This window comes from Hyla sarda, chromosome 13, assembly GCF_029499605.1.
Source record: "Hyla sarda isolate aHylSar1 chromosome 13, aHylSar1.hap1, whole genome shotgun sequence".
In the NCBI taxonomy this organism is placed as follows: Eukaryota; Metazoa; Chordata; class Amphibia; order Anura; family Hylidae; genus Hyla; species Hyla sarda.
In genome coordinates, this window is record NC_079201.1 from 35,638,283 (window position 1) to 35,661,119 (window position 22,837).

The 22,837-nt window shown below is 47.6% G+C and overlaps 1 protein-coding gene across 2 annotated transcripts in view; it reads right to left on the reverse strand.

The window, feature by feature from the left end:
- The window catches only part of HID1 (HID1 domain containing), a 94,248-nt gene that overhangs the window by 18,170 nt on the left and 53,241 nt on the right, over positions 1-22,837 (reverse strand). For both annotated transcript variants that reach the window (XM_056550180.1, XM_056550179.1), the window contains exon 17: positions 1,570-1,661. In XM_056550180.1, coding sequence (XP_056406155.1) covers positions 1,570-1,661 — 92 coding nt within the window. The remainder of the gene's footprint in view (positions 1-1,569; positions 1,662-22,837) is intronic.

Here is a 22,837-nt window from a genome sequence, read left to right on the forward strand (position 1 = left end):
CAGCACATACTCACCTAAGATGTCTTCAGCCACCTATTTGTCACTGCGTCACATCAGACTGAGACAGCGGGACAAGCAGGGAGGGTAGGGGGATCTGGACTAAAGGTGCAACCCTAGGCGCTGGCCGTTGGCGGGAAGGGATTAACGGTGCATACTCTATGCCCCGTGCCCCTTAGTCACATATGGGGGAACAGGAAGCGCCATGCTCCTGAACCCTCACCTAAAAAAAACAGAAATAAAAAGGAGAAAAGAACCTACAACAGGCCCTAGCTTATAAAATAAAAAAAAGAAGACCAGGTCTGGAGATCTCCAGACCTGTGTCTGCCTCCTATTGACACTAAGCTAAAACTGATTAGCTCAGGGTCAGAAGGCGGGGTATAGCCTGCCAAAAGGGGCAGACTTTCTTTTGTATGCCTAGTGTCAGCCTCCTAGTGACCGCAAGATATACGGTTTGAGTGTCCCCCCAATGGAGCCGACCGAGAAATTCGATTTTTGAATATGTGTCTATACTAAGCTGTACTATTGATTAATTTGGCTGATTTTTGCATTTTTACTATTATATACCCTTTAAAAGGGGTATTACGGAATATTTTTGTTCTTTCAATGTAAAGGGGCTGCAAAGTTACTAATATACTTTGCTGTTTGGTGGCAGCTATCGGATTTCTTTGTCTTTCTTTTCCCTGGAAGTAAATTTTTTGCAACCTACAACATGAGTGTTGTCTCGGACCTTTCCCAGCCTGCTGTGCAGCCTAAGACAATACATCACAAGTTAGGTGCTGAAAGGGGCTTGGCTGCTTTGACTGTTGTGTGTGAAGCCAGCTCCCTAATGACGTTACCTGCGCACATGTGCGTGCATCCATCATCGCAGCTTGTGTGCAGGTTGTGCTGTGCTGCAATGGGTGGGGTGACCGATGTATGGGAGGGAAATCAGTCCCCTCCCACCATGAAAAAAAAAAAGGATCCTGGTGATTGTTGTCTATGGGAGGCCACAGAAACAGGAAGTAGCCAGTTCCCAAAAACAAGCCAGCAGTGTGAAAGGGGACACAGGACACAGCCATTTACCACAAACACAGATCCTTGGTAAATGTCCATTACTGTATGATATTTAATTACTAAAGTTACCTTATGTTGGTTAACCCTTTTAAAATCAACCAGTAGGGGGTACTGTGTGTGCCTTGATTAGTCATGTGCAGGAAAGTATATACCTCATCTTGTGTATACATTTCTATATAAACACCCATCACAGTGGGGAACACTTACCAAGTGTGTTTGTGTCTATTTTGTGGCAAGCAGTTTCTAATTGTGTTTGACTTGATATCTGGCTGTGCCCAATAATAAATGTGGGTTCGTTTTTTATTTATTTATTTTTTGTGTGCCTTGCACAAATTTCTGCCCCACTGCTCTATTTGCATGCAAAAGGAAAGACTTGAATTCATAGTTTATAATACTCACAATCTTGTTTAGTTTTCACACAAACTTTTAAATAAACTGGCCTAGAATATAATCTACAAAAATTGGACACAAACTATGTGCGGCAAAAAAAAACACAAAAAAAAACACCAAGCTTACTTGTCAATGCAGATCTTCTCTACTTGTGGAACCAGGACCTGCAGCAGCCTCATGATTGTCTGCAAGGGCAGTTTTACCTTCCAAGACATAACCTATCAACAAAAAATAATATTCCTTTAGATCATATTCCTTTAATTTATTTATCAATGATATAGAGGATGGCATTAACAGCTCTGTTTCTATCTTTGCAGATGACACCAAGCTTTGTAGCACAGTACAGTCTATAGAGGAGGTGTATAGGTTACAAGATGACTTGGATAGACTAAGTGTCTGGGCATCCACTTGGCAAATGAGGTTCAATGTGAATAAATGTAAAGTTATGCATCTGGGTACTAAGAACCTGCATGCGTCGTATGTCTTAGGGGGAATTAAACTGACAGAGTCACTGGTAGAGAAGGATCTGGGTGTACTTGTAGATCACAGACTACAGAATAGCATGCAATGTCAGGCTGCTGCTTCCAAAGCCGGCAGGATATTGTCATGTATAAAAAGAGGAATGAAATCAAGGGACAGGGACATAATACTCCCCCTTTATAAAGCATTGGTACGGCCTCACCTGGAATATGCTGTTCAGTTTTGGTCGCCTGTCCATAAAAGGGACACTGCGGAGCTGGAAAGGGTGCAGAGACGCACGACTAAACTAATATGGGGCATGGAACATCTTAGCTATGAGGAGCGATTAAAGGAGTTACAATTGTTTAGTCTTGAGAAGAGACGTTTAAGGGGGGATATGATAAATGTATATAAGTATATTAATGGCCCATACAAAAAATATGGAGAAAAACTGTTCAAGGTCAAACCCCCCCAAAGGACGAGGGGGCACTCCCACCGTCTGGAGAAGAAAAGGTTTAGTCTCAAGGGGCGACACACCTTCTTTACCATAAGAACTGTGAACTTATGGAACAGTCTACCTCAGGAACTGGTCACAGCAGGAAACATTAACAGCTTTAAAACAGGGTTAGATACATTCCTGGAACAAAATAACATTAATGCTTATGAAGAAATATAAAATCCCATCCCTTCCCCAATATCGCGCCACACGCCTATCCTTCAATTCCCTGGTTGAACTTGATGGACGTATGTCTTTTTTCAACCGTACTAACTATGTAACTATGTATTTTAGAGACTCAAAAATTTGAAACTTAATTACCTTTGTTTCTGATCCCAGCTCACAATTACTTTCAACCACTTATCATACTATCACAGCACACACAGTCACAACTTTACAGGGGCAGATTACCCTGATCATTGCTGGTATTTTGCAATAAGTGTTCCTTTACAGACAAGCATCCAAATAACATTTATTGGAGTGCTAGTAGGATAGAAAGGGGTGACCTGCAATTTCATGTGGTCTTCACTATAGTAATATGTTATAGAGAAGAAAAAGTATATAATTATTAGTATATGATGCTCCTTCATATAAATCATTCTGCACAGTGCATTAATCCAACAAGTTTTAATGCAACATTAAAGTGTTCTCTTGCTTTATTATTAAACTGTGTTCAGTTTAGGATACATTAAACATATCCACAGGGTCCTATTTTTTGAGCATTTGCCAAACAGGTTTATTTGGAATTTTGCTAGGCATGGACATGTCCTTCTACACTGCATGGAATAGAACAGTATAAGGTGGGCCATTTATATGGATATACCTTAATAAAATGGGAATGGTTGGTAATATTAACTTCCTGTTTGTGGCACATTAGTATATGTGAGGGGGGAAACTTTTCAAGATGGGTGGTGACCATGGTGGCCATTTTGAAGTCGGACATTTTGAATCCATCTTTTGTTTTTTTCAATAGGAAGAGGGTCATGTGACACATCAAACTTCTTGGTAATTTCACAAGAAAAAAATGACGTGCTTGGTTTTAACATAACTTTATTCTTTCATGAGTTATTTACAAGTTTCTGACCACTTATAAAATGCGTTCAATGTGCTGCCCATTGTATTGGATTGTCAATGCAACCCTCTTCTCCCACTCTTCACGCACTGATAGCAACACCGCAGGAGAAATGCTAGCACAGGCATCCAGTATCCGTATACACTGCTATATACTACTATATACACCACAGGAGAAATGCTAGCACAGGCTTCCAGTATCCGTATACACTGCTATATACTACTATATACACCGCAGGAGAAATGCTAGCACAGGCTTCCAGTATCCGTATACACTACTATATACTACTATATACACTGCAGGAGAAATACTAGCACAGGCATCCAGTATCCGTATACACTGCTATATACTACTATATACACCGCAGGAGAAATGCTAGCACAGGCTTCCAGTATCCGTAGTTTCAGGTGCTGCACATCTCGTATCTTAACAGCATAGATAATTGCCTTCAGATGACCCCAAAGATAAAAGTCTAAGGGGGTCAGATCGGGAGACCTTGGGGGCCATTCAACTGGCCCACGATGACCAATCCACTTTCCAGGAAACTGTTCATCTAGGAATGCTCGGACCTGACACCCATAATGTGGTGGTCACCATCTTGTTGGGAAAACTCAGGGAACGTGCCAGCTTCAGTGTATAAAGAGGGAAACACATCATGTAGCTATTTCGCATATCCAGTGGCCTTGAGGATTCCATTGATGAAGAATGGCCCCACTATCTTTGTACCCTATATACCACACCATACCATACCATCAATTTTTGTGTTCCAACTGTCTTGGAGGGATCTATCCAATGTGGGTTAGTGTCAGACCAATAGCGGTGGTTTTGTTTGTTAAGTTCATCATTCACATAAAAGTTTGCCTCATCACTGAACAAAATCTTCTGCGTAAACTGAGGGTCCTGTTCCAATTTTTGTTTTGCCCATTCTGCAGCACCTGAAACTACGGACACTGGAATCCTGTGCTAGCATTTCTCCTGCAGTGTTTCTATCAGTGTGTGAAGAGTGGGAGAAGAGGGTTGCATTGACAATCCAACACAATGGGCATCACATTGAACACATTTTATAAGTGGTCAGAAACTTGTAAATAACTCATGAAAGAATAAAGTTACCGTATATCCCGGTGTACAAGACGACTTTTTAACCCCAAATTTTCTTCTGAAAAGTCGGGGGTCATCTTATACGCCGGGTATTGGGGTCCGGCATAGGAATACTTATGATTATCTGCCCGCCCGGCTCCTGTGTGCGGCTGCAGGCAGGGGCCAGCCAGAGCATGTACAAACTAATAACTGTATACTTAAAAACCAGGGTGCCTCCAGTTGTTGTGAAACTACAACTCCCAGCATGCCCGGACCGGCAAAGGCTGTCCGGGCATACTGGTAATTGTAGTTTCACAACAGCTGGAGGCACCCTGGCTTTTAATATACATGAATTCGTTTTTACATGCTCTGGCCGGCCCCCGCCTGCAGCCGCGCACAGGAGCCGGCCCGGGCAGATAATCATAAGTATTCCTATGCCGGACATCCCTGTGTCCCGAAAAAGCTTTTCGGGTCCTAAGGATGTCCGCGGGTCACTAACCATTCCCCGGCCGACATGCGTCCTCCTCCGGTCTTCCTCCGGTCCTTCTGCGCTTCTCCACCTCTCTATGGTTGTGCGCACAACCATAGAGGCGCAGGAGGACGAGCGCCGTCGGGGGCCTGGTGAGTGACCGGCGGCGCGTCATCTACAGTGTTCCGTTCACCGCTCCTCCGGTCCCGGGACTGCTGCTATGATCCATAGGCCATAGCAGTAGATTGTGACCCCGGGCCGGAGGATCGGTGACCGGAACACTGTGGGGCCAGTACACAGACATACAGCCTCCAGCCATACACTCTATATGGCTGGAAGTTGTATGTCTGTGGGGGGAGCTGCCTACTATTTTGGGGGAGGGGAGCTGCCTACTATTGTGTGGGGGGGAGCTGCCTACTATTGTGTGGGGGGGAGCTGCCTACTATTGTGTGGGGGGGAGCTGCCTACTATTGTGTGGGGGGGAGCTGCCTACTATTGTGTGGGGGGGAGCTGCCTACTATTGTGTGGGGGGGAGCTGCCTACTATTGTGGTGGGGGGAGCTGCCTACTATTGTGTGGGGGGGAGCTGCCTACTATTGTGTGGGGGGGAGCTGCCTACTATTGTGTGGGGGGGAGCTGCCTACTATTGTGGGGGGGGAGCTGCCTACTATTGTGGGGGGGGGGAGCTGCCTACTATTGTGGGGGGGGGGGAGCTGCCTACTATTGTGGGGGGGGGAGCTGCCTACTATTGTGGGGGGGGGGAGCTGCCTACTATTGTGGGGGGGGGGGGGAGCTGCCTCCTATTGTGGGGGGGGAGCTGCCTACTATTGTGGGGGGGGGAGCTGCCTCCTATTGTGGGGGGGGGGGTAGCTGCCTACTATTGTGGGGGGGGGGGAGCTGCCTACTATTGTGGGGGGGGGAGCTGCCTACTATTGTGGGGGGGGGAGCTGCCTACTATTGTGGGGGGGGGGCTGCCTACTATTGTGGGGGGGAGCTGCCTACTATTGTGGGGGGGGGGGAGAGCTGCCTACTATTGTGGGGGGGGGAGCTGCCTACTATTGTGTGTGTGTGGGGGGGGGGAGCTGCCTACTATTGTGTGTGTGTGGGGGGGGGGGGAGCTGCCTACTATTGTGGGGGGGGGGAGCTGCCTACTATTGTGGGGGGGGGGGAGCTGCCTACTATTGTGGGGGGGGGAGCTGCCTACTATTGTGGGGGGGGGGAGCTGCCGACCTAATGTGGGGGAGCTGCCGACCTAATGTGGGGGAACTGCCGACCTAATGTGGGGGAACATGCTGCCGACCTAATGTGGGGGAACATGCTGCCGACCTAATGTGGGGGAACATGCTGCCGACCTAATGTGGGGGAACATGCTGCCGACCTAATGTGGGGGAACATGCTGCCGACCTAATGTGGGGGAACATGCTGCCGACCTAATGTGGGGGAACATGCTGCCGACCTAATGTGGGGGAACATGCTGCCGACCTAATGTGGGGGAACATGCTGCCGACCTAATGTGGGGGAACATGCTGCCGACCTAATGTGGGGGAACATGCTGCCGACCTAATGTGGGGGAACATGCTGCCGACCTAATGTGGGGGAACATGCTGCCGACCTAATGTGGGGGAACATGCTGCCGACCTAATGTGGGGGAACATGCTGCCGACCTAATGTGGGGGAACATGCTGCCGACCTAATGTGGGGGAACATGCTGCCGACCTAATGTGGGGGAACATGCTGCCGACCTAATGTGGGGGAACATGCTGCCGACCTAATGTGGGGGAACATGCTGCCGACCTAATGTGGGGGAACATGCTGCCGACCTAATGTGGGGGAACATGCTGCCGACCTAATGTGGGGGAACATGCTGCCGACCTAATGTGGGGGAACATGCTGCCGACCTAATGTGGGGGAACATGCTGCCGACCTAATGTGGGGGAACATGCTGCCGACCTAATGTGGGGGAACATGCTGCCGACCTAATGTGGGGGAACATGCTGCCGACCTAATGTGGGGGAACATGCTGCCGACCTAATGTGGGGGAACTGCCGACCTAATGTGGGGGAACTGCCGACCTAATGTGGGGGAACATGCTGCCGACCTAATGTGGGGGAACATGCTGCCGACCTAATGTGGGGGAACATGCTGCCGACCTAATGTGGGGGAACATGCTGCCGACCTAATGTGGGGGAACATGCTGCCGACCTAATGTGGGGGAACATGCTGCCGACCTAATGTGGGGGAACATGCTGCCGACCTAATGTGGGGGAACATGCTGCCGACCTAATGTGGGGGAACATGCTGCCGACCTAATGTGGGGGAACATGCTGCCGACCTAATGTGGGGGAACATGCTGCCGACCTAATGTGGGGGAACATGCTGCCGACCTAATGTGGGGGAACATGCTGCCGACCTAATGTGGGGGAACATGCTGCCGACCTAATGTGGGGGAACATGCTGCCGACCTAATGTGGGGGAACATGCTGCCGACCTAATGTGGGGGAACATGCTGCCGACCTAATGTGGGGGAACATGCTGCCGACCTAATGTGGGGGAACATGCTGCCGACCTAATGTGGGGGAACATGCTGCCGACCTAATGTGGGGGAACATGCTGCCGACCTAATGTGGGGGAACATGCTGCCGACCTAATGTGGGGGAACATGCTGCCGACCTAATGTGGGGGAACATGCTGCCGACCTAATGTGGGGGAACATGCTGCCGACCTAATGTGGGGGAACATGCTGCCGACCTAATGTGGGGGAACATGCTGCCGACCTAATGTGGGGGAACATGCTGCCGACCTAATGTGGGGAAACATGCTGCCGACCTAATGTGGGGGAACATGCTGCCGACCTAATGTGGGGGAACATGCTGCCGACCTAATGTGGGGGAACATGCTGCCGACCTAATGTGGGGGAACATGCTGCCGACCTAATGTGGGGGAACTATACTGCCTACCTAATATGGGGGGAACTACAAGGTAACTACGGTAGGAGGAGTAGTCTTATACGCAAGTATATCCCAAGCTCTATATTTTAATTGTAAAAGTTGGGGGTCGTCTTATACGCCCAGTCGTCTTATACGCCGGCATATACGGTACGTTAAAACCAAGCACATCATTGTTTTTCTTGTAAAATTCCCAATGAGTTTGATGTGTCACATGACCCTCTTCCCTTTGAAAAAACAAGTTGGATTCTAAATGGCTGACTTCAAAATGGCCGCCATGGTCTTGAAAAGTTTCCCCCCCTCACATACACTAATGTGCCACAAACAGGAAGTTAATATCACCAACCATTCCCATTTTATTAAGGTGTATCCATATAAATGGCCCACCCTGTAGATTGCACTATGCCATACAGATGAATACCGTATAATTAAAATAAAGCATAGATATATGTGGAAAAATACTCAACATTTTCTGATGGAAAACCAAAACATTATGAAAGAGATTTACCATTCTTTTCAAACGTATGGCTTTTATATGACAATTTTTTTTTTTTTAACTTCCTTTTGCTTACGTGCAAACCTATTTATCAAATAGTCACACGACCTTGATAAATAGATCGCACGTAAGCAAAACCTGGGAAACCCGCTTACAAAAGCATTTTTTAAAGCAGAAAAGTCTTCCTTTATGTTAACAGCCAAAGCTTTTTATCTATCCTTTTATTACCAGTAGCGTTGCTAGAGAGTGACCGGGGGGGGGGGGGGGGGGGTTGGTACTGCATGGGGTGACACTCTGACTGGCCTGCCTGGCACTAAATAGCTGCACTCCAACTATCCCACAACAACCCATCCACCCTCTTCAGAGATTGAATAATCTTAAAAACATACTATGCCGCACCATGAATATCCGTACTCTGGAGGCTTTATTGTTTAATTTTGAGCCCGCATTTTGTGAAGCTGGCGGGCGGAGACTTGCGTCGCTGCGCTGAGTTTGCGTCAGGAAGGAAAACCGCGCAGCACCATCAGGCACATAAACAATAGTAAAGCCATGAAAAAAAAAGCGGCTCGATACGTTACCGACCCCAAAATGTGCATGAAGCTGTTTTACAGTTTTGTTTTTTTTTAAGGAAAATTTTTCGTGCCACATATGGTTTGTTTACGTAGTCTGTAAAAATTCTTACACAATTATTTTGTGCCTTGTTCTATTTTAATACAACATTAATTTAAAAAACTTAGTGGGTACGCCAGCATGTACGTGTCCTAAAATTAACAAGGTGTGCAGTGTGTATTTTCATCCTTAAACGTTAATAGTGTTATTAGTTATATAATAAATTTTTTCGATAATTAACATTAATGTACAAGCTTTGTTTCATGATGCAGAACAAGAACAGTTGTTAAAGTGGGTGTCAATTTCCTTTTCTGCAGACATATGCACATTCTGTAAGCCAGGTTGGACCTGGAACACATATGCGACTTAAATGGAGATGCCACCTTTTTTTCTTCATAAATAGTGACTATCGTATTTGATAAATACATGACCACTGCAAAGTAAAAAAACAAAAAAATAATAATTACTACGTGAACAGATTTTAGAAATATGCTTTGGAATAAGCAAAAATCTAAAAGTCGCAGTATGTATAGAAAAGTCGCACGTGCGCAAGTATGTGCAACTTTTTAATGCAAAAAAAAAAATCTACTATGGGGCTTTATAAATCTCCTCTGTGAACAAAGCCTAGTCTACACACATTGGACAGATATGTATCATTTATTCATTTTCCAATGCTTGACAAAGGTGAAAAATAGGTTACACTTCCTCTTTAGCTATTTTGGGATACACTGGTTTTTACTGCTAAACTTCTCTCATAATTGCATCTACCCATCCCTGTACTGTAAAGTGATGAGCTGGGCTGGGAGATACACAAAGGGATACAATTTATGCTAGCAGCAGTGTCATATACCTGTCTTTATAGTTGATGTATAAATGCTGAGAACTCTGCATTTACTATTTTTAACACGGCTGTAAAAAATGGCAAAGACAGATGAGGGGGAATGCTTGGGAATAATGGCCTTATCTCAGGGGTGCGGAAGTTAAAAAAAATAAATACCGTATTTATCGGCGTATAACACGCACTTTTTAGCCTAAAATATTTAGCCTAAAGTCTATGTGCGTGTTATACGCCGATACACCCCCAGGAAAGGCAGGGGGAGAGAGGCCGTTCCTGCCCGCTTCTCTCCCCCTGCCTTTCCTGGGGTCCAGAGACCTGCTGCCAGCCCTTCTCTCCCCCTGGCTATCGGCGCCGCTGCCCTTTCTGTCCCCCTGACTATCGGCGCCGGCGCCCCATTGCCGGCGCAGATAGCCAGGGGGAGAGAAGCGGCACCGACAGCCAGGGGGAGAGAAGGGGCAGCGGCACCCATCGCCGGCGCCGCTGCCCCCCCCCCCCCATCCCCGGTGGCATAATTACCTGGGTTGGGTCCGCGCTGCTGCAGGCCTCCGGCGTGCGTCCCCTGCGTCGTTGCTATGCACGGCGCGGCACACTGACGTCATACGCCGCGCAGCGCATAGCAACGACGCAGAGGACGCACGCCGGAGGCCGGCACCGATAGTCAGGGGGACAGAAAGGGCAGCGGCGCCGATAGCCAGGGGGAGAGAAGGGCCGGCAGCAGGGCTCTAGACCCCAGGAAAGGCAGGGGGAGAGAAGCGGGCAGCAACGGCCTCTCTCCCCCTGCCTTTCCTGGGGGTGTATCGGGGTATACACGCGCACACACGCACCCTCATTTTACCATGGATGTTTGGGTAAAAAACTTTTTTTACCCAAATATCCTTGGTAAAATGAGGGTGCGTGTTATATGCCGGTGCGTGGTATACCCCGATAAATACGGTAAATAAATAAAAAATACAGCTGTGGGATTTTTTTTTAAACAAATTTTGCTGTCATGGTTTTTGGGGGCCATGTTGCATTTAGGAAGCCCCATGGTACCAGAACAAAAAAAAAAAAAAAACACACATGGCATACTATTTTTGAAACTACACCCCTCAAGAACGTAACAAACGGTATAGTGAGCCTTAACATCCCACAGGTGTTTGACGACTTTGCGTTGAAGTTGGACGTGAAAATGGAAAATTAGATTTTTAACACTAAAATGATGATGTTACCCCAAATTTTTCATTTTCACAAGGGGTAATAGGAGAAAATGGACTCCAAAATTTGAAGGCCAATTTCTCCAGCTTAAGAAAATGCCCCATATGTGGATTTTAAGTGCTCTGCTGGTGCACTACAGGTCTCAGAACAGAAGGAGCGCCAGTCAGTCTTTATGAGAGAGAATTTTGCTGGAATTGAAGTCGGGGGTCATGTGCACTCCCCTCCAGGAACGTAACAAGGGTTACAGTGAGTACTTACACCTCACAGGTTTTTTGAACAGTGGGCCATAAAAGTGAAAAATTAGATTTTTAATTCTAAATTGCTGGTAATAACCAAAATTTTTTTTTAGTTTCACAAGTACCGTATATACTCGAGTATAAGCCGACCCGAATATAAGCCGAGGACCGTTATTGACTCGACTATAAGCCTAGGGTGGGAAATACATCATCCCCCCCCTGTCATCATCCAGACCCCCGTCATTAACACCCTCATCATCATCACCCTGTCATCATCCCCCTGTCCTCATCCCCCCCTTCATCATCACCGCCTGTCATCATCCCCCCACTGTCATCATCCTCCCCCTTCATCATCACCGCCAGTCATCATTCCCCTGTCATCATCCCACACCCCTTCATCATCACCACCTTTCATCATCCCTGTCATCAGACCACCCACCCCCCCCCCCTTTATCATCACCGCTTGTCAATGTCTGATTACAGCGGTCTTCAACCTGCAGACCTCCAGATGTTCCAAAAGCTAAAGGTGCTACGGACCCGCGGACACCTACGGATAGTACGCTGGAAAAAAAAATGATATATTATTTTTTTGTTAGTTTTTTTTACTCCTAACTGTCCCTACCTAATCTAAAGCTTACCATGGCTGCTTTCTGTGCCAAGGGGCCACAGAAAGGGGGCAAGGAGGTACTGGCAGCACGGGGCTCCATCCTGAACACCAGATCGCACAGTAATGATAAAGGAAGGAATTTCCAGCGCGGGATCAACAGGTTCTTTATTGCGAATCACATGGAATACATAGATAGCACCAATGCGTTTCGGGTCAAGCTGGACCCTTAATCATGCCATAAAACGCGTTGGTGCTGTGTATTCCATGTGATCCGCAATAAGGAACCTGTTGCATTGATCCCGCACTGGAAATTCCTTCCTTTCTCTAAACTACTGTGAAGCGAGAACACTGCCGGCTATTCCAGGCGCAGGTGTAAGCATTCAGCTGAGGAGAGCCGTCAGTTATTGCTTTAGATCGCACAGTAATGGTGGGCAGAACGGAGCGGCGTGCTCCTGATCCCACCTCCCCATACTGCAGTGATTGGTGTGGTCACTACGGCCGCCCAATCACTGCTGTACTGGGGGATGGCATCAGTGCCGCCCTCCAGTACTGTGTGGATGATGATTGGTTTTGTCTGTTACACCACCAATCATCACCCTTTTCTGGGTCATGTGGTCACATGAGACCCGGAAGCGCCACAGACCACCGGTGAGTATTTACCGGCGAACTGCGGGGAACTCTGACATAGTGGGGGTCTCAAAACCCCCCTGGCGATGTGCCGGGATGCCTGCTGAATGATTTCAGCAGGCATTCTGGTCTGGTCCCCGACCGGTTAGCGGCGGGGACCGGAATTCCCACGGGCGTACATGTACGCCCTGCGTCCTTAAGGACTCAGGATGCAGGGCGTATGCATGCGTCTTGAAGAAGTTAAGTGTAAAATAAAAAATAAAGTTTCTAAAATTATATAAAAAATATCAAATCCCCCTTATTTTCCCATTTTACAAAAAATAAATAAATAAAAAAAAAAGTTGGTATCACCACATGCGTAAATGTCCAAAATATTAACCCCTTCCCGCTATAGGACGTATGCATATGTCCAATCATTCAACATATTCGCGCATTTGGAAGTATGCATACGTCCTAGCGATCTCCGGCACTGCCGCGGGCACTGCAGGAGATCGGCGACGGGACCCGGCTGTTAATCACAGCCGGAGTCCCGCCGCAGCTGCCAGAGCCGCAATCGCTCGTCCCGGCAGCATTAACCCCCTAGATTCTGTGATCAATCCTGATCACGGCATCTATGGTGTTGACAGGGGGAACACTCTCCCCCTGTTCTCCAACGGCGGCGCCTGGATACGATCGTGGGTCACCGTTAGTTGCTATGGCAGCAGGAAGTCAGATCATGACCTCCTGTATGCCTGCTACGGAAGCCTGTGGCATCCAGCCAGAGGCTGTAGTGTCTGCGGCTCATCAGGATATACTGTGCTGCAGTACAAATGTATTTCAGCATAGTATAACCTGTAAAAAGTGTAAAAAATTTTATAAAAAGTTCTTCAATAAAAGTATGTGTAAAAAAATTTTAAAAAATGCCCCTTTCCCAATAAAAGCCCTGTATTATCAGGGGTGTAGGTAGCGCTCTCCTCTTTTGGTGTATGGCAGGTATTATGTTCTCTTGCTTTTACCATGTGCTGCTGACTTACCTTCTCTTTGGGCTGTGTGCAATAGTATTCTATAACTGCACTTTTTATAGGCCCTATTTATCATTAGTCAGTATTACTAGTTGTAACAATTATGTATAATATGTGTATATTTATGGGCATGGTGCAATATACTATTTATGAATTGTATCCCTGCTAATGATACTTGCACCAACTTGGAATCATGACCAATACCTTCTTTCTGTAGCTCTCATCTGTATAGTACCTTTGGTTTTAATCGATGTGATTTTTTATGTATATCATGTTAATAAAGTTTTACCATTTTGAATATAATCTGGTGTGCTGGTATCTTCTTTTGTTTGGTGTTGATGGGCACCAAAAAAGATCAAAAACACAAATCATATACATAATAGGTATTGCCACGTCCATAATGACGTGTACTATAAAACTATAATGTAAATTATCCTGCACAGTGAAGGCCGTAAAAAAAAAACATTAAAAAAAGTGCAAAATAGCGGATAGCGTAAAAAAAAAATCCCAAACACCAAATATACAGATTTTTTTTATCATATCATAGAATGGAAATTATTATTATTATTATTATTATTATTATTATTTTTTATAAAAGGCAAAAAAAAAGTCCCATCAAAACAAACATGGTATCGCATTAACCTACAACGATTATCATTTTAACCATAAAGTGTGCTGCATAAAAACCAAACCCCCCAAAAGGAGCAAAATTGCAGTTTTCTTATAAATTTTCACCCCCAAAATAATTTTTTTTTGTTGCGCCAAAAAACAAGCCCTCATATGGGTCTGTAGGTGAAAAAATAAAAGTGTTTGGATTTTAAAAAGGAGAGGAGAAAAAAATGAAAATGCTAAATTGATAATTGGCCTGGTCCTTAAGGCCAAAATGGTCTATTGGGGTCAATAGCCGGCCGCGGCGATCGCCCCAGGCTGGCTATTAGCGGCGGCCCCAGCTACAGCAATCAGCTGGGGGCTGCCAGGTATGGTGCAGACTCTAGTCAGGAGCCCACTCCATACACCCTGAGCGCCCGTGGTCAAGTTACATCCCTTGGCATAATTTATCATTGTGGTAACCTTTAAAGTAGACTTTTATGCTTACCGTAAAATCTCTTTCTCGGAGAATCCGTGGGTATATGCTGCTGCCACGAGGCTTGACACTAGGCAACAAAAGAAAGTTGACCCCACCCAGCAGGATATACCCCCCTTACAGACTCTGAGCTATCAGTTTAGTCCCAAAGCAGTAGGTGAGGACAGACAGGTAAAGAAAAAACAGTAACTGTCCGAGGAAACCACAAACAAAATTTTACAGAACCAACCCACGGACAGGTAACCGAACCAAGGACACCAGAACAAATGGGTGGGTGGGGTGTCCCCCAATGGATTCTTCGAGAAAGATTTTACGGTAAGCATAAAAATCGACTTTTCTAGTTCTGCTTAATTGGGGACACAGAGACTGTGGGACGTACCAAAGCAGTCCCTGGGGTAGGAAAAAAACTCAAGTGACTCAGGTGGAAAGCTGAGCCATGGCCACCTGCAACACCATGCGACCCAAACCAGCATCAGCGGATGCAAAAGGTATGGTGGCCGCCTTACAGATTTGGAAGGCCAAAGCCCTATTGCAGAGAGCCCAGGAGGCCCCAACGGAATGAGTGGAATAAGACGAGACCCGGAAAGGAGGAGTCTTCCCCTTGCAGAGGTAAGCTTCTGAGATGGCAGAACGGATCCACCGAGAAATGGTCACTTTCAAAGCATTAAGTCCCTTACGATGACCCTCAGTAAGCACAAAGAAAGTCACACTGGCGAAAGGAAGAAGCGACCGAAAGGTAAATCTGAACGTCCCGTATCGCATCAAGACCATGAAGCAAACGTTCCCTGGGATGGAGCTGGACAAAAGGTTGATATCCTCATTTAGGTGAAAAGGTGGAGACCACCTTAGGCAAAAAGGATGGGACCGGACGGAAAACAACCTTGTACTGGTGTAAAACCAGGTAGGGAGAACGGCAGGAGAGAGCCGCCAGTTTAAAAACTCTCCTAACGGAAGTGACCGCAATAAGGAAGGCCACCTTCCAGGAAAGGATATGAAGAGGAACGTCCCGGAGAGGTTCGAAGGGAGTACCCTGCAAGGCACTGAGGACCAGATTTATATCCCACTGGGGAGTAGGGGATCTGTAAGGCAGGGCCGCATGAGCAACACCCTGCAGAAAAGTCTGGATATGAGGATCGGACGCCAAGGGACGCTGAAAGAGAATGGAGAGAGCAGACACCTAACCCTTAAGGGAACTGAGAGCCAAGTGCTGTTCCAGCAAAGACTGTAAAAGGTAAGAAAATGTGGGAGGGAGAACACAACTGGAGAAAAGGAGTGAGATTAACACCATAGAAAGTAGGACCACCAAATAGGGTAATAAATCTTAGCAGGGGAAGGCTTGCGCGCCTTGATCATAGTGCAGATCACTTGGGGAGGGAACCCCCTGGTCCTCAGAACCGGGAGGCATAGAGGCACGTTGTCCACTAGTCGAACCACATTGGCGTACCACGCTTGCCTGGGCCAGTCCGGAGCCACGAGAATGGCGGATGCCCTCAGCTTTGAGCTTCCTCAGGACCCTGGCAAGGAGAGGAAGAGATAAGGGAGGGTGAAGTGTGACCAGGGAATCACTAGAGGGTCTACGGCTAGGGCCAGGGGATCCCGGAACTTCGCGACGAAGCGAGGAACTTTCTGGTTGTGGCGGGACGCCAATAGGTCCATGTCCGGAGTGCCCCAGAGGTTGCAGATCTCCACAAACACCTCTGGATGAAGAGACCACTCGCCGGCATCAGCTGAGGAGTGACTGAGGAAGTCCGTCTCCCAATTTTCCACTCCTAGAATGTGAATCGCCCAGGTGGAGGGAACTTTGAGTTCCGCCCAGAGAAGGATCCTGGAGACCATCGCTGCGAGTGCCTCCCTGGCGATTGACTTACAAGAACAAGATGGTCCTGGAGAAGGCGCTCCCAATTGAGACAAAGGTAAATTCCCCGAAGTTCCAAGATATTGATGGGGAGGAGAGTTTCCTGGGAGGACCAACGACCTTGGACCGTTCGATCTCGGAAAACTCCACCACCCAACTGCTGAGACTGGCATCCGCCGTGATGACCTGCCAGTGGAGGGGCAGAAAGGATTACCCCTGTAGGAGAAGAGGGGACCAAAGCAACCACAGGAGGGACTGGCGAAGAAGAATGATCCTGCGATCGAGGGATAGCGGAGACTTGTCCCACCGGGACAGAAGAGAAAGTTGGAGAGGTCAACAATGAAACTGGGCGAAGGGAACGGCTTCCATGGCCGCCACCATCCGCCCCAGGAGCTTGTACGGCAGAAGCCGAATTTGGCCGGTCGCTGTGTCGAACTGGTGTCCCAGGAAGATTAGAGACTGGGTGGGAATTAAGTTGGACTTGTCCTGATTGACCACCCAGCCGAAACGGGACAAGGTTTGAAGAGTGAGAAGGAGGCTCTCTAGATTCTGGGCCCTAGAAGGAGCCTTGACCAGAAGGTCGTCCAGGTAGGGAATTCATGGACACAACCTGGGCTCACAGGATAGCGATCACTGCCGACAGGACTTTGTGAAAGCCCTTGGGGCCGTGGCCAGGCCAAAGGAAAGGGCCACAAACTGAAAATGGCCCTACAGAACAGTGAAGCTGAGATTGCGCTGATGCGCCGGAAAAATGGGGATGTGAAGGTAAGAGATTCAGATATACACCGAGGAATTAAACTCCCCTTGATCCATGGATGCCACTACAGAACCGAGGGACTCCATACGAAAATGGCGTAGGAGTAGATCAAGGATCAGGCGGACGGAACCCATTTCTTGGGGATAACAAACAGGTTTGAATAGAAACCCGAAAAATGCTCCTTGGGAGGAACTGGGATGATCACTCCCTGAGCGAGAAGAGTCCGAAGCGCGACCCGAAAAGCCACCACCAAGGATGGAGAACGAGGAGGACGGGATCAAAAAAAAAATGTGATTCCTTGGAAAGGAAGCAAACTCGATCCGATAACTGTTGGAAACGACATCACGGACCCAGAAGTCCTGCACATGGGCAGAACAAACATCCGTAAAAAAGGGACAAATGACCTCCCATCCAAAAAGAACGTTCAGGTGAGGGCGTCCCTTCAGGCAGAGGGAAGCTTACGGGTGCCTGATTTGGCCGCAAAACCGCCGAAACGGTTATACGATTTCCAGGAGGGATGGGCCTTGAAGGGAGAAGCCTCCTTATCCTGTGAGGGCACCGGTCTGGCTACCCAAGCCAGTACACCGAAAGGAAGTCGACTTCCTGCGGGAATCAGTACGGCGAGACTTATTCTGTGGTAATAAAGAGCTCTTACCTCCAGTAGCCTCTGAGATAATTTCATCCAGTTTTCCAAAAAGTTGGGACCCAGTGAAAGTAAGCTCAGTGAGAAATTTCTTGGAAGCGGCATCGGTGTCCCAGGTCTTGAGCCACATGGAGTGACGAAGCACCACTAGGTTACCTGAGGCAAAAGCTGTACAACGGGCAGACTACATAGAAGCAGAGTACAAATAGTCTCCAGCATTGGTGAACTGAAGTGCAAGATCTGCCAAATCTTCCGAAGGGGCCCCAGACAGAATGCCCTGGCAGAGTTGGGAAGCCCAGACAAAGGGCTTTGGACACCCAAGCAGAAGGAAAGGCAGGAAGCAAAGATGAACCCGCTGCTTCAAAGGCAAATTTGGCCAGATTTTCAATCCTCTTGTCCGCTGGGTCCTTAAAGGATGCTGCATCCGCCAAGGGTAGAGTAGTCTCTTTTGACAGATGAGAAATGGAGGATCCACAGTGGGTGGAGATGTCCATTTCGCAATGAGGTTCTGGGCAAAGAGAAACTGCGCTTTAACCTTCTTAGTCCCTTGAAAGCATTTGTCTGGATGCTTTCATGCCGTTTCCAGTAAGTTTCAAATTCAGCATGAGGGCTGAAAACCTTAGGAGAGCAATGGGAGCGGTGAAAGGAAACTTCTGGAACTGGGTCCAAAGTCCCGGAGTCCTCTAGATGAAAGGTGTAAAGGAAGAGAAAAGGAAAAAGGCCCAAGGAGGCGCCTAGTGCATTACCCTAGGGAGCAAGTAATGCCCCACATAAAGTGGGGACAGGTGGAGGGTCTAATAGATGGCTGCTCACCTGGAGCGTATATTAAATACGAATATAACCTCGATATGAGGTGAAGGACAAACGCGTTTCGGGGTTAACATACCCCTTCTTCAGATTGACAGATGAAAGGTGCCCCTAATGGCAGAGACCATCTCTGATCAGAGGCAGAATCTGGAGCCTAATTTTCAAGCTCCCCAGGAGAGTGGGAGCAGGTGGATGCAGCCTTAGATGAAGGCGAAACTGACCTGGCACGCAGACCTGGTAGGGAGATAGTGACTAGGGATCGACCAATTATCGGTTTGGCCGATATTATCGTCCGATATTCACGATTTTGGACATCATCGGTATCGACAATTATCTTGCCGATATGCCGATAATGCCCCGCCCCCGCTGCGCAGCACAATGACGAGTGACGTCCTCAACGCGACGTCACCATCAGTGCGCACAGTGACAGCTCAGGATGCCGCCGGAGCCAGAAATAGCGCGGACCCCGGGCACAGGTAATTATAAAACCGGGGATGGGGAAGGCAATGGGGCAGCGGTGGTGGTTGGACTAGGGAGGACCCCAGGACAGGCAGGGGGAGAGATGGGGGTGGCGGCAGGAGTCTCTGGTCCCGCAAAAGCCGCTGCAGTTCATTGATTTAAAGCGCCCGCTTTAAATCATTGATCTGCAGGGCTGTGGAATAGCCAATAGCTTATACCGGAAGTTATCGGCTACTGGCCTGAAATGTCGCAGATTATGGGTATCGGCCCTAAAAAAAAAATCGATATCGGTCGATCCCTAATAGTGACCCCTTAATGTGTGCACTGCAAAGCTATAGGACATGAGAGAAAAAGGGGCCGGGTCCCCGCCGACAGGAGTGGGCAGAGCTAATTACTGCGATTAGGCTGCAGCTGCCTCAATTAATACCTCCTGAGCTCTGGGTGCTTATATGAAGTGCGTCCGGGAAAAAGAAAGGCTGCCGTCCGTCCGAATAAAGCGTGACCGACAGAGAAATAAACCCCCGGCGCTCCATTCTCCTCTCTGAGGAGACTGCCGAAGCTAAGCAAAGCCGGTCATGCGCACGTAGCGCAGCCACCGGCAGAAAGGGCTGTAAAAACGCCCAGAGGAAAAAAGTATAAAATCATGTCCAAGCACCATTGCACATATCCCCTATTCAGAATGGCTGAGCAGGAACTGCCCCTAGAAATAGTAAAAAGGAGTGGGCCCAAAACAGGGGGGCTACAGAGGTTGAGAATTCTCAATAAAGGTTACAAACCTTACGAAAAAGAAAGGGAAAAGCAGGCTGTGTGCTAAAACTGATAGCTCAGAGTCTGTAGGCAGGGTATATCCTGCTGGGAGGGGTCGACTTTCTTTTGTTGCCTAGTGTCAAGCCTCCTAGTGGCAGCAGCATATACCCACAGTCTGTGTCCCCCCAATAGAGCAGAACGAGAAACATGCTTTTTCCAAACTAAATTCTGTAAATCTTGGTACTGCAGTAAATACCAGCAGTCAGGGCTGGACTGGCCATCGGGGACACCGGGCAATTGCTCGGTGGGTCGGGCAGTCCTCCTTCCCTGTACAGTAACACGGGCCGGACTGGCCTATTGGGCAACCAGGAAATATCCCGGTTCGGCCACTAGCCCTGTTGGCCGACCGGTCCGGCAGTGCGAGAGCCTGGCACCAGAGCAGGAGGAAGAGAGTAAAAACGCTAGGCCTCCGACTCCCATTTTTGTGCCTAGCGTTTGCTCTCCGGCTCACTTGTAATTGCTCGCTCACGTCACACTCCCAAAATTCAAGGGCAATTGACGCCGGCCCTAGGTATTCTGAGAGTGACGTGACCAAGCGTCATTACATGGCGGCCGGCCAGTGTGCGCTGGCTCTTATCTAGGGGATGGTGCTGCCCTGAATCCCTGGCAACTACAAAAGGTTGTAGTTGCCAGCGTGGGGGGGGGGTTGTCTAATCTGGGGGTACTACCTGCCTACTGGTGGGTGGGGGGTTAATCTGGGGGTACTACCTGCCTACCGGGGGTTAATCAGGGGGCACTACTTGCCTACTGGAAGGGGGGATAATCTGGGGTTACTACCTGTCTACTGGGGGGGGGGGGGTCTAATCTGGGGGCACTTCCTGCCTACTGGGGGGTCGGGGGGTAATCTGGAGGAACTACCTGCCTACTGGGGGTACTACCTGTCTACTGGGGTTGGGGGTTAATCTGGGGGTATTACCTGCCTACTGGGGGGTGTCTATTCTGGGGAGGGACTACCTGCCTACTGGGGGAGGGGGGGGTCTAGTCTGAGGGGACTACCTGCCTACACACCTTCCAACGTAACTACCGGGAGATGAGACATGGGGGAGGAGAATGTGACATGGGGGAGAATGTGACTAATGTGTCTAATCTGGGGGTATGACCTGTCTAATCTGGGGGTATTACCTACCTACTGGGGGGTTAATCTGGGGCTAATACCTGCCTACTGGGGGGGTCATCTCTCAGTCCTTTACTAATCCCGCACATACGCTCATAGCATTTCACTGCACATATGCGCGTAGCATTGTACTGTACTTCCGCTCATAGCATTTTATTGCACACATGCTTATAGAATTCATATTGCATATATGCTCATAGTATTTATACTACACATACGCTCATAGCATTTTATTGCACACATGCTTATAGAATTCATATTGCATATATGCTCATAGTATTTATACTACACATACGCTCATAGCATTTTATTGCACACATGCTTGTACATGCTTGGAAGCCTGTGCTAGCATTTCTCCTGCGGTGTTGCTATCAGTGTGTGAAGAGTGGGAGAAGAGGGTTGCATTGACAATCCAACACAATGTGCAGCACATTGAACACATTTTATAAGTGGTCAGAAACTTGTAAATATCTCATGAAAGAATAAAGTTACGTTAAAACCAAGCACATCATTATTTTCTTGTGAAATCCCCAATAAGTTTGATGTGTCACATGACCCTCTTTCTATTGAAAAAACAAAAGTTGTATTCAAAATGGCCGACTTCAAAATGACCGCCATGGTCACCACCCATCTTGAAAAGTTTCCCCCCCCCTCACATATACTAATGTGCCACTAACAGGAAGTTAATATCACCAACCATTCCCATTTTATTAAGGTGTATCCATATAAATGGCCCACCCTGTATAATATCACTGATCCATAGGCTGTTGTATAACCGTAATGCCTGCCACGCCTGTGGGGGGATGCACTCCGCAATGTTGTTACAATGTTCAGAGCAATAATATTACGACTTTTATGCGGTTGCATACCTGTTCTGTCTGCCTTGTCTGCAGGGGGATACACCGCACAATTATTGTTACTGACACATTTTCAGAGCAATAATATAATGTCCTGTATACAGTACTATGCTTGTCATGTCAGCAGGGAGATGCACTACGTATTTGCTACCGACACGTTTTCAGAGCAATAATATCAAGGCTCTTAGGAGGCAGTATTACCGTTGTGCTTCAATTATAATATGAAAGTGCAAATTTATTACACAATAAAATACATATAAAATATAAACAATAACTCCTCGAAACACAAGGGCCCTTGTGCCGAGGAAAAATTACAATAAAAAACTTATACACACACCAATAGCTAGCATTGAGAATTTTTTTTTTTTTGAGAATTTTTAACAATGCAATAATACTTTAAATCCGGCCTCCGATATTTCAAATGGGTTAAATGTCCCTTAAAGGTATGGATTCCAATTATACGTAAGGTAAAGTCCCATATAGGATATAGATTCCAAATTTTAAACGTAGAATGGGTAAATTATAGTTACCAGTCTGCAATACATCCCGATAGAAAGTCACCTTGAGTTGAAATGATTCCGCACGATTAGGTGGTACCAGACGCTGGCATGCGTCCTCGCGGCGGTCTGCCTGCCACAGACCAGCTGTAATAATAACCGCTTGCTGATGTTTCGCTGCAGATGGTAACCACACGATGAAGCAGGTGCGGACTTCTAGGTAACTCGATGGTGGGTGACGTCACAGGCGCTTGGGCAATGCTGCCTGGAAGATGATTCCGAGAATGGTGTACTGCTTAGCAGAACTGAATCGGAGTTCGCCTTTGAACAGTCAGGTAGCGGTGATGTATAATAATCTTATACCTAGACGCGTTTCTGGGCTCACATGT